At 40.6% G+C, this 11,690-nt stretch overlaps 1 protein-coding gene across 1 annotated transcript; it reads left to right on the plus strand.

Moving 5' to 3' along the window:
- The first annotated feature begins 1,113 nt into the window (after window positions 1–1,113).
- ro60 (Ro60, Y RNA binding protein) lies at window positions 1,114–10,879 on the plus strand. Its single transcript, XM_008433252.2, has 9 exons — window positions 1,114–1,243; window positions 3,178–3,769; window positions 4,823–5,043; window positions 5,936–6,082; window positions 6,162–6,299; window positions 6,381–6,497; window positions 6,750–6,866; window positions 7,753–7,899; window positions 8,986–10,879. The coding sequence occupies exons 2-9, from the start codon at window positions 3,196–3,198 to the stop codon at window positions 9,136–9,138; spliced, it is 1,614 nt and encodes a 537-aa protein (XP_008431474.1). The 5' UTR covers window positions 1,114–1,243; window positions 3,178–3,195; the 3' UTR covers window positions 9,139–10,879.
- Window positions 10,880–11,690: the final 811 nt, after the last annotated feature.

The raw sequence follows: 11,690 nt of genomic DNA on the forward strand, positions 1-11,690 counted from the left end.
GTCCGACCAGGCCAAATCTGAGGTACCCAGACAAATCAACTTTAATTGATCTTTTTACAAATCAACATTGTGAATTATTGTAAATGAGACATTAAACAGACTTTTTTTTACAAATGATTTTTATTTTCATCTATTTCACCTGTAAGAAGCTGGAGAATACTTCAAACAGGAGCAGAGGTTCACCTTCCAGCAGGACGATGGAACACAATGATTAGATCCAAGTATACTGTATTTATGTCTTGTCCTGGTCAAAGTCCACATCTGAATCCAATTGAGAATGTGTGGCATGAATAGAGAAAATATTTACAGACACTTTTGCATTCACTTTTAGGTTACACTTAGGTTTTATAGGTAGGCTGGTAAAAACTAGCCACTTCTTCTATGCTTGGTTTCATAAAGAAGGTCTGATTTCTTGGCTATTGAGAAACCATTGCTTGATGGAGGCATGGACTCTGTTTAAAATTTTAAATTTTACCCAATCGCTAATGTTTAATCGTGACATATGCAATGCGACACTATAAAGCTAACCAGAAATTACCTGAGCTGTAAACAACCATCCTCCACTGAGAAGAGAAAAGTTCCAAGCTGAACAAGGCTGTTAATGTTAATTCAATATTTGGAGGTGTGGCCAACACAAACTGAAGGGCTTCGTTCAATTCTGCTGCCATTGATAAAACTACTGCCAGAGTAGTAGGCAGACTACAACTGCAAAACAGCTCAGAAATCAATGTCATTGTTCAGAACTTCTCTTTCTGTTTGCTGATTGGTTGTAATTCAACCCGAGAAGCAATCTCAATGGGAGAACTGTCAGAGATGAGAATCAAGCGGAACTCCGTAGGAAGGCTTTGGCCAGGCTTTATTTTTATTTTTAGCGTTAGCAGTTATGTGAGGAGATATGGTGTTATTTATGTTTTTGCTAAAGGTATGGTTATGAATTTACTTGTAATTGTTACTGTTTGGGTTAGGCATAAATGTGGTGACTAAAATGAGTGGAAGTCAATACAAAGTCCTAATAAAGGCAGAAGTATGAAGTTATGCGTGTGGGAGAGAGAAAGATAGAGAGAGAAAGCCAGAGGGAGAGGCAGAGCGAGAGATAACACGGTGTGTAGTGTAGTGTGTGACAGTATCCCAGCATCCACTGCGCCCCACCCTCGTTCCCCCCGATTACGTCACTGCCAACCGGAGGGCAGGCCTCGCTCCATCAGGCTGCATCAAAACTTTCGCACTGTGCAAATATCTCGCGGTAAGTGTTTATTCGGAATTTATTGCTAATTAGTATTATTTTTAAATACCAGCATCATACGTCAGCCATTAAATCGACAGTGTTGTTGGAAGGCGACCAGCCTCCTGCTAGCTCCGCTCTCCGGAGTCCAGGTGGATGAAAAGTGCTCAGATTTATCTGATAGTTTAGGCGAAAGGAGATAGCGGCTAAAAGCGCCCGGCTCTTTTGTTATGCTTTTGTGAGTAGGTGGGATATGTATCGCGACATAACTACCGTAAAAAGCAGTTTTGTACATTTACGAGCTTATAATTATTAGTATTTTATTTATTTATTTATTTATTTTACATCTGAACCAACAAAACTAGCAGAGCAAAGCTTCGGTTCTCTGGTGCCTGGTTAACTAGTTTAGTTACTAAAGCTGGAACTGGGAATGTTAGCTTAGCATAGATTCATATGCTAGTTAGCAGGGTGGGATCTCTGAAGTTGACAACTTCGGAACAGCGAAGCCTTCACACATCTCCAGTGTGTGGGTCGGAGTGGCTCCTCGCTGTGGTTTGTGTATCATCATGTCTTCTAATCGGCTTTAATCTATTTCCGTCAGGGCACGGAGGCAGCGAGGAAACGATGCTAGTATGTAAAAGTCAGCGTTGACCTGCATGTATCTGCTGGGTCTGATCTCTGCTGCTCTAACCTCCCGGAATGTGGCCGCACCGGCTATTTAGCAGGATGGATATGCTCTTGTTTTTCACCCTGCCACACACACACACACACACACACACACACACACACACACACACACACACACACACACATATATACATACAACGAGAAAGTAAATGAATATTTCCACATATGATTGGTAGAGATGCACCAGTTATTTCACCTGAGTAAAATTACATATTGCTTCTCATCAATAGTTTAAAAAATCAGCAATTATTTTGGTTCTATACATCAACCAACAGCATGGACTATTTTTTTTCAGTTTTAATAAAAATCAGACAAATGTTTTATGCATATTATTGTAATATTTTAATTCCATTATTTTCTGTTGGATTCAGTTATTTCCTCTGAAAAAGTCACTAAAGCACATTTGTTTTTCTCTTAATGTGTTAAAGAATTAGACCTTATTAGAAAAATCTGAAAATTGGAAAAAAAAAGAAAAAAAACAAGAAAGGGAAATTATACACTGAATGTATCCAATGTATGTAGCAGGGCTGGCCCAAGCCTTTTTGGGGGTCTATGTAGATTTTCAGTTGGGAGACCCTTCTTACCAACATGTCAACACCAACTATGCTTTAAAATTCCTAAGCTACTCTATGTGTGTGACTTACTTAATATCACTAGCATTATACTGGAGTTATTTTGGCTGTTGATTTTAGCCGTGCAAGACTAGTAAACTAAAAAAAATAAAAAGTATGCTGAGATGCAGAGTGGTATTTAAATGCGCCACATTATTTTAATCACTTGAAAATAACATCAACTGATGAACATAAAATTTACAGTAAACAAGTTGGCAAGTTTGATGTGTTTCATTTCCCTAAAAGTGGCAGCACTATTATTTGTGTAACAACTCGAAAAACAATCTAGAAATATTTTTTCAATGTGTAATAGGATTTAGTTTGTATTCTTGCAATATTTTAATCCCTTCATTTTCTTTTGGAATCAGAGTTATTTCCTTTAAAAAAAATCACCAAAGCATTAAAAAAACTATAACAGGAATTTATCATGCTCTTGGGGGCCCCCTGGTGGTGCGGGGGTCCCAATCAGCTGCTTAACTCGCATAATTCCTTCTGTGGTCGGCTCTGGTACTTATTAAAAATTAGAGCTTTAAAAATAAGCAACATATCTGAATGTAAAAGTATGCGATGCCCACAAACTAAAACAACAGAGACGCTGACCTGTTATTTCACCAGACGTCGTGTGAATAATTTTTATTTCACCCTCCTCTGACCCAGGCCTTCTCCAACACAGCAATGGAGCCATCAGAAAACGCCACCAGCAACCACGCCCTGAACTCGACAGGCACTGAGGGCTCATGGGAGATCAGCGACAAGACCAGACTGTGCCGCTTCCTCTGCTACGGCTCCGAGGGAGACATCTACACCGCCAGAGAGCAGGGCCGCGTCTCCACGGAGTCCGCCGGAGCCCTGCTGTCGCTGCTGCAGGAGGGGAGAGGCGCAGAGGTGGTGGAGGAGGCCAAGCGGTTCGCCCAAGGCGGCCGCGCCGTCAGGCCGGGGCCGGCCCTCTTCGCCCTGGCCTTGTGCTCGCAGCATTCGGAGCTGAAGACGAGGCAGGCGGCTTTCAAGGCCCTGAGGGAGGTCTGCCGGGACCCGGCCCACTTGTTTTCCTTCGTCCAGTACAAGAAGGAGCTGAAAGAGGGCATGAAATGCGGGATTTGGGGGCGCGCCCTGAGGAAGGCCGTGTCCGACTGGTACAATGAGCAGGACCCCCTGAGTCTGGCTGCGGCGGTTACCAGGTGTAAGCAGAGAGAGGGCTGGTCACACCAGGACCTGCTCAGGCTCTCCCACACCAAACCGGCCACAGAGGGTGAGTGAGGGGCGCTCAAAAAAAAAAAAAAAAGGCACCCTGTGTGGCGTTTGAAACTGCTGCCTGAAGGAGCAATGAGAGATTTATTACAAGTCACACATGATACCAGCTGCGTCTCCATTAACCATAAAATTGCGTAAATTGATTTGAAGAAGATAAGTTCACTTAATGGAAACGCTAAATTCGAAAACATGACATTGGCTTGTTTTCATTTTTACCGATAAAGTTTTTCAATAAAAAGTTTTTTGCTCTGAGATCAGGTGGTTTTTCAGCTCTATGAAGATGTGCATTTTGCAAAACTCCTATAGAAACACTTTTTTCCACATCACACGAATCACATGATCAACAGCCAGATGTGACCGCTGGCGGAAACCACAAACACACATACACTCATGTAGCTGCTTTCTTCCGTCGGTGCCTTGATTGATTATTAATCTCTCATTGTGTGAACAAGCTTATTTTTGTGTGATTTTAATGTAATTTTTAATGACAAAACGCAGTTGTAAAATTATTTATTTTTTATTTGTTCTTTTTACATTAGCAGAATATTGACAAAGATTTGAACATATTTGTAATGTAAACGCAGCTACTGGTAAAAACAAAATTCAGAAGGTCATGTTTTTTTTTTGCTGCACGTCTCAAAGGGGATCATTTAGAAATAGGGATGCAAGTTATCAGTGGAGATGATGTAAAGTTGATTGGTCTTATCAATAAATTGATACAAGTTTGCTTTTGTATCAAGAGGCTCAACCATTTTTTTTACTTTAAAGGCTAAAAAACATAATGTGCTAAATTTAAAAAAAAAAGAAAAAAATGTGAACCATTTTTGCATCAGCTGTTTTACTTAGCCTATTAATTGTTTGCATCCCTATTTAGAAACACATTATAGCATTAAGAGCTTGAAAACAATGAGCGGCTTTTTGTTTCATTAAACACTCGTGTTTTTAAAGTGAAATTCCATTATCACACAAGAATAAGAGACGAGTGAGAAAAAGGTTGGAGTGTTCCACGTTTTGACCGTTAACAGTGACGACCGACTCTTTGTGTTTCCAGCTGTTGCCTTGATCAGCAAATATGTAACAAAAGGGTGGAAGGAGGTCCAGGCGGCTTACGCGGACAAAGAGAAATCGGAGGAAGTGGTCAAAGTGCTCTCCTATCTGGAAGTGGTGGAAAAGGTCAAGCACAGCTGTGACGAAGTGGAGGTCAGCGGTTTAATAGAGGAGCACAAGCTGGAGAGGGAGCAGCTGCTTACAGACCACCTGAGGTCAAAACAGGTACGCTGCTTTTCTTTGACACTTTCAGCGGTGAGGCCATGTCTGCAATTTTAACAAATTAGACAGAAAGGGGAGACGTAACAGAGATTTTTCAGTCGACAGGTTTTCTAACAATGAAGCTGTTTTTTATAGCCGATACGGTGCAACGGACTTGGTAAGCTGGAATAGAGTTTGAAATCCACATCCGGCGATGTGGATTTCCCTTTTCACTTGTATTTGGAGTGGAGCCCTGAGATACAGCAAAAACTTCAGTCATGAAGCTTAATGTTGGGTAAGGAGCTGTGATCCTGGGGGTTTGTGGTGGTTAAAGTTGCGCCTCAAAACATAAACATCTTAAAATGTCATAACTGTACCCATCCGTATCCCCAAAAATGTCTTTGAGCCCCCAGTAGAAGTTCACTATCACTTAACGAATCACTGTTATGAATATATTTGAGAGCTAACACTGTAAAATCCTGTTCAATCCAACATTTAAATATCTAGATTTCAAATGATATTTAACGATGACCCCAGAAGACCACCAGGTTTCCGGGTTCCTAACTTGCAGAAATACTTTATAAAAACCCAAAAACCTTGAAAGAATGAAACGGCAAAGTACCAAAACGACCAGGATCCAAGCTAACACTGATGCTGAAATCGGCCAACTTTGAGTGTTGTTCTTGCAGAAATGGCTTCCACACCGACAGTTCTGTTAGTGCTTGGGTGTGGTGTGTTCACTGACCAGACGAAAGGTCAAATTTCATAGCTTCCTTCTCGCTAGTCACTGGTCTGTTGATAAGAAAATGACATAAACCATTCCTAAATAAGTTTAAACAGGTATGGCACCTGGTTAACACTAATTTAAAGAAACTGGAAATCTGGTAAATGTAAACTTTTACTCTTTTTTTTGAAGGTGTGGAGTGCCCTGCTGAAGGAGATATCTCTGCATTCCATTCTTAAAATCCTGGGAAAGATGACATCCAACAAGCTTCTTGAGCCACGGAGCGCCGAGACCCAAACCATCTGCGAGAGACTCCAGAACGAGTCATCGCTAAAGAAGGTACCGCCGTAAACATCCTCCAACGGCGTCACCGTTTTTTGTGCTGCATGTGAAAACGTTTCCGTTTTCAACCCTCCAGGCCAACATCCACCCTTTCAGCATCCTTTTGGCTTCGGAAAACTATAAACGAGGTCAAGGCTTCCAGGGGAAAACGAAGTGGGAAGCGGACGGTAGCATCCTCAAAGCCATGGACTGGGCTTTTTACACAAGCTTTCAGGTGAGTTTTCTGGGTCCTAGAGTTCCTCCTCAGCCGTCGGCTTCTTGCTAAGAACATGGCCACTCTCGTTCCGATCCTCAGAACGTGGAGCCCGTCGGGAAGCGCTTCGTCGTGGCTGTAGACGTGGGCACGTCGCTGACCAGCATTGTCCCGGGAACGGCAATTAGCACGGCGGTTGCTGCTGCAGCCATAACCATGGTGAGCCCGGAGCAGAGTGAGGGAGAGTTTACGCTGTAGCAGAAGGAACAGCTGCGTCTGCCGACCGGGCCCTGCTGGCACATACTGGGAATTCCTGGCAAATTCTTTCCGCTCCATGTTGGTCCACAAAGCCCCTCAGAGGTTATTAGCCGGGGAATGTGACATCACAAAAACAAACGGAAGAGTTTTGTTTAGATGTACTGAAGAGAGGCAAAGTTATATTTGTTGTTTTTTTATGTCTGTTTGCTGCAGATTTTTGCCCGGACAGAATCAAACACGCAGGTCCTGGCCTTCTCTGAGGGCGCTGTGGTTCCATGCTCTCTTTCTGCAGATATGTCGCTTCCAGAAGTAACCGCTGAGCTGGTTAAGGTAAGACGTACAGCTGTTTTCTGGCTTTCTGGAGGTGTAGAAGCAGGCTTCTGGTGTGTCCACTGGTCATCTCTATGCTGCTTTCTGTCCTCTACTTCTGCTTCCTGCTTCCCTTTAAAACATTTCTCCCTTTCTTTTTCATTTACAGTGTCCTAATTGCATAATTTGTGGATATTTTGTTAGTCAAAAAAATAAACACTGTTAGATGTTATGTTGTTTTGTACATCCTGTGTTCATTATTTATTTCTGTTTTTGTCATTTATTGATTGATTATTTGATATATTTACTTGTAGCAGAAAACCGTGCCCCAATTTCATTGTGCTTGTGAACACCGTACACAAATTTACACTGACAATAAAGACTTTACTTTCTTAAACTTTAGAAAACCCTTCAGTGTTGCTGAATTAAAACAATTCTGCAAAGAAAAATGGGTAAAATTCCTTCAGAGTAAAATTCTCATTATTATTTCTTCCAAAATCTTGATGCCAGACAGTTGATTCCTGGCACAATCACTTTAGATGGTTTTCTTTATCTAGAGCATCATCTTTAAGCTGCATTCTGTATTAATTCTGGACATTTTTTGTCTGACATTTAACTTTATTTGATCAAAAACTTTAAAATGTAACCAAGAAAAAAGCAAAAACAGTAGAAAAATTAAGAAATTGCACTCACACTGCCATGCATGTTCAACATGTTAGCAGAAACCGAGGCGCTTTGCTGCCCTCAGCAGGTCACTTGTGGTAATTGAGCGCCACTCTCCTATCTGAATTGAAAACTTGACAACTTCCAACCCTAATTTTTTATTTTTTTTTACCCCACAACTGTTGCCTGTTGGAGTCACAGTTAGCCTGATAACAGATGTTTCTGTTGAACTTTTCTCTTCCAGTTCCCCAGCGGCAGCACAGACTGCACCCTTCCTGTCACATGGGCCACAGAAAATGGGAAGTCTGTGGACATGTTCATCATTCTGACCAACAACCCACTGTGGACGTTTACAGCCAGCCCAGTGGAGTCTCTGAAGAAACACAGACATGTAGGTTTGTCTCTGTGGGACACTTTGATCTTTCAGCTCTTTCCCTACCTCACTGTCAGCTGAAGCATTTCAGTGCAAATAAGCTACATTTGAACACATTGCGGAGGACATCAGCAACACATGTTCTACATTGTTGTGTCAGGCTTTAGATTTACAGTAAATTCACTGTAAACAGAATAATCTGTCCCTCCAGGATGTCGCAATGTGTTTTGGGGATTGTTGTGGCCTAAAGCGACTTATTTTGCTGCATCTTTTTCAAAAAGTTGTGGTCTAAGTTGCTTTTTTTTTGTTTTTTACTTTGTTTTTGTAATAACATAGTCTTACAAAAATCCAACCAACCCAGAACTCCAGTGGCAGTTTTAGCTTCACCTGGTTCAAATTCTGTAAAAAACAAAAACTTAAGCACCTTTTATTATCAATTATTAATGGGGAAAAAATAACACTGTATTGTTGTTGAGTCCAGCAGAAACGGCTGAACGTTTCACATGTTGATGGTAGAATAATTTTTTTCAGCTTTAGTTGCTTTTTGTGCTACAAATGATGAAGCACTTACCAAAGGAAACCTGTTATTGCATTTTACACAATCCAAAAAAAATTTCCTATGTAAAAAAAAAAGAATAGAATTATTAGTTTATTTGCATCTTTTAATGTATTTCTAATATTATATTTAAAAAATCTTATCCGATTAACTGATGAGAATAACTTATAGAATAATCGATTACCAAAATAATTGTTAGCTGTGGCCTTACTGTATTTTTTTTATTCTACCTCCTCTAAACACGTTACAGTTGCCATAGATGCTCTACACTGCCCCCTAGTGTCTAGGAGAATACAGGCTGAAGAAGTTGTCAGCCTGATTCCTTGCAGAATGTAAATGCATGAACCATAAACGGAGCTTCAGTTAACTGAACTTTGTCTGTAATTTCACAACACACAGAACTCCATGTACCAGCGGCCTTTGCCCATTTTAAAAGGCCGAGCTCTTTTTTCCCCCCCACAATTCTTGAGATGATGGGTGTTTTTTTGTTTTTTTTTTTAAACAGAATTTTCCAAACAAAACATTCTTCTCTTCCTCCTCAACTACAGGCATCAGGCACAGACTCCAAGCTGGTGATGTGCGGCCTGACCTCCATCGGCCACGCCGTCGCAGACACAGAGGACAGGGGCTTACTCAGCATCTGCGGCTTTGACCTTGGAGCATTCAGCGTCATCCGGAACCTCGCCCTCGACCTTATCTGACCTGACCCGACCCCATGCAATCCAATAAAATCCGAGTCTCAGACACGCAGAGTTCTGGAGTAACTAATCTCCTTCTTAAAAGAAAAGAAAAAAAAATACTGACACTTACAATTCCAGATTTTTGTATTCCGTTCTGACAAAGCGTCCAGCAGGCTGGACGGTACTCCGGCGACGTCACAGGGTGCCGATACAGGGTATGCTTCATGTGGCATGACTACACAGCAGGTCGGTTCTGGTTCTGGGTAAGACACTAACATCTCTCTTTTCCAGCTAGAAGATGAAGTCATAATGTTGGGTTTATTTTAAGGTGGTTTCTTGTAGTTTTTTTTTTTATTACTACTCTGGTAGCAGGTTTGAGGTAAAGTAGGTGAATTGTGAAGCTGGAACTAATTTTATGTAGTATGTTTATAAATTATTAACCGATTTATGGGAAATGAAGATGAGAGGACAAGAGGAAGCACCAAAAAGTCCACAGGATAGCTCTCTGTTCTGTGTAATTTTTATGATTTATGTAGTTTTTATTTGAATAATAACACTAGATTCATTTTAGAATGTTTTAGATTTATTCCTGTTTAGCCCCTCGATCACTTTTATTATATCAGAGGAGTCTTTCTCTCTCTTTCTCGATCTACTGTCCTGATTAAAAGTTTACATCCACTCATCAGGCGCATAAATGCCACAATAATTTAGAGCTCTTATCGTTTTATTTCAATCTGTTGGAATGACTGTGTTTATAAAAACAACAATTAAGTGCACAAGTTTGAATGTAACACAGATTTTCTTTAATCCACATGGTCCGTAGCACATATAATCTGCGTTTACAAGCAAATATTACTGGTTGCTTTTTTTTCCTTGGACTCTGTAATTTTGATGCAATGTGGATTATTATCCACATTATTCACATTTTATTTAAACTTAACGATCCAGTTCTTGTTTTAAACATCTCCTGACGACATATGCTGTGTAATCAGTCCACTCTGGAAAAAACAATGGTTCAAACGCATCGCTGAAACACTAAAGTTGAAGATATTCAAACCTATGATGGATGTCAAGTTCCGACTGGCACCGTCAACTGGCACTGTTCCCTTTTAAATGGGATAACCTGTTTTTTTGAAGGAGTGTTGTTGTTTTGTTTTTTTTTGTTTTCTTTAGCAACAAAATTATGCAAATGTCAAGGACTTCAACAGATTTTGGTGAAAGTTGAGAGAAATTGGCTCAGTTTCTCGTTTTAGTCAGAAATCTATGCATCGCCATTAGGTAGGGGTGCACCGATTGCAGGGTTCTGGCCAATCAACCGATATTTTAAAAGCCTGATTCCAATTTTGACATTTTCTTTTTTTTTGTCTGAAAATTGTCAAAATATAGTGTCAAAATCACATAAGTTGGCAACAGCTTGGTGACTGCTGTTCCGATGTGACCTCGTGGGCGGATCAATCCGGTCTCATTATAGAACAAAACGGGACAGTGGTTCGTTTTCACGTCTTTACAGATGAAATCAGGTAGATGAAATTAGTTTCAGGTATAAGTATCTGCCGATCGCCTAAAATTAAGTTAACTTGGGCCGATTTCTTGGTGCACCCCTACAATTAGAACAATACTGCATCATGTCAAGATTAATTGTAGCTGGGTAGGAAGAACTGTTCACCATGACTGAATCTGCTAAAGTTGCACTGCTGTATCTTTAATTTATTTGCAAAAACTAACAACTGCAACTATTGTGGAATAAATCAAATTGAATGTACCTTTTGAAGTCATTAAATTGTTTAGATTTAAGCAATCCGATTTCTATTTCACCATTAACTGATTCCACCATGCTCACTGTGTCGGTAGCAGAAGCATTCAAACTGTAGTAATTACAGATGTCGCTCACTAAACTCGTCAGTCATCCAACTGTGGTCCGCTGTGTAACACGATTCTCAACCCTGGAACTGTCAAGGCAATATTTACTTTCTTTCCATATAGACTTAACCTGTATAAGTCTGACATAACTACTGCCGCTACGGCATCTGTAGTCTTCACAGGAGAGAGTAGAATTGTGGTGTTGTTCACGAGAGTTTCTCCACTGTGGTTCACTTCTTTTCCTGCCATATTGTTTGTTATATTGACTTGTTACATGAGTATTTTGATTGTAGTGGCAAAGTAATCCCATCCCTAATAAACATTTATGCTGCTCTTGAAACCCTGTGTTCATGTCTGATGAATCTCTGCCGTAAAGAGTTGCCAACTTTTGAGAGGAGCTTTGAAGTAAGACGGTGGGAGTTGATATTTAGTGGAATTTTAAAGATGTTACTGAATGAAGAGAACAAAGTGGCTGAGTTAAGAATTGGTTGCTCTTGATCTAAGGCCATGATTCGGGACTGGAAAACGGTTTATTTCAGAGTTGCAGACAACCAAAAGGATGAGGTACCTGACAAAAGCGGACAAAATGATCTTCCTGCGTACAGTGACTCAATTCCTTAGAAATAATGACGAGGAACTTCCTCACCCAGAGAGAGCCTTGCACTGCAGGTGCTTCTACAATCCATAGAGATAAATCAGTTGAGATGATTCTG

Source organism: Poecilia reticulata, linkage group LG17, assembly GCF_000633615.1.
Source record: "Poecilia reticulata strain Guanapo linkage group LG17, Guppy_female_1.0+MT, whole genome shotgun sequence".
Lineage (NCBI taxonomy): Eukaryota > Metazoa > Chordata > Actinopteri > Cyprinodontiformes > Poeciliidae > Poecilia > Poecilia reticulata.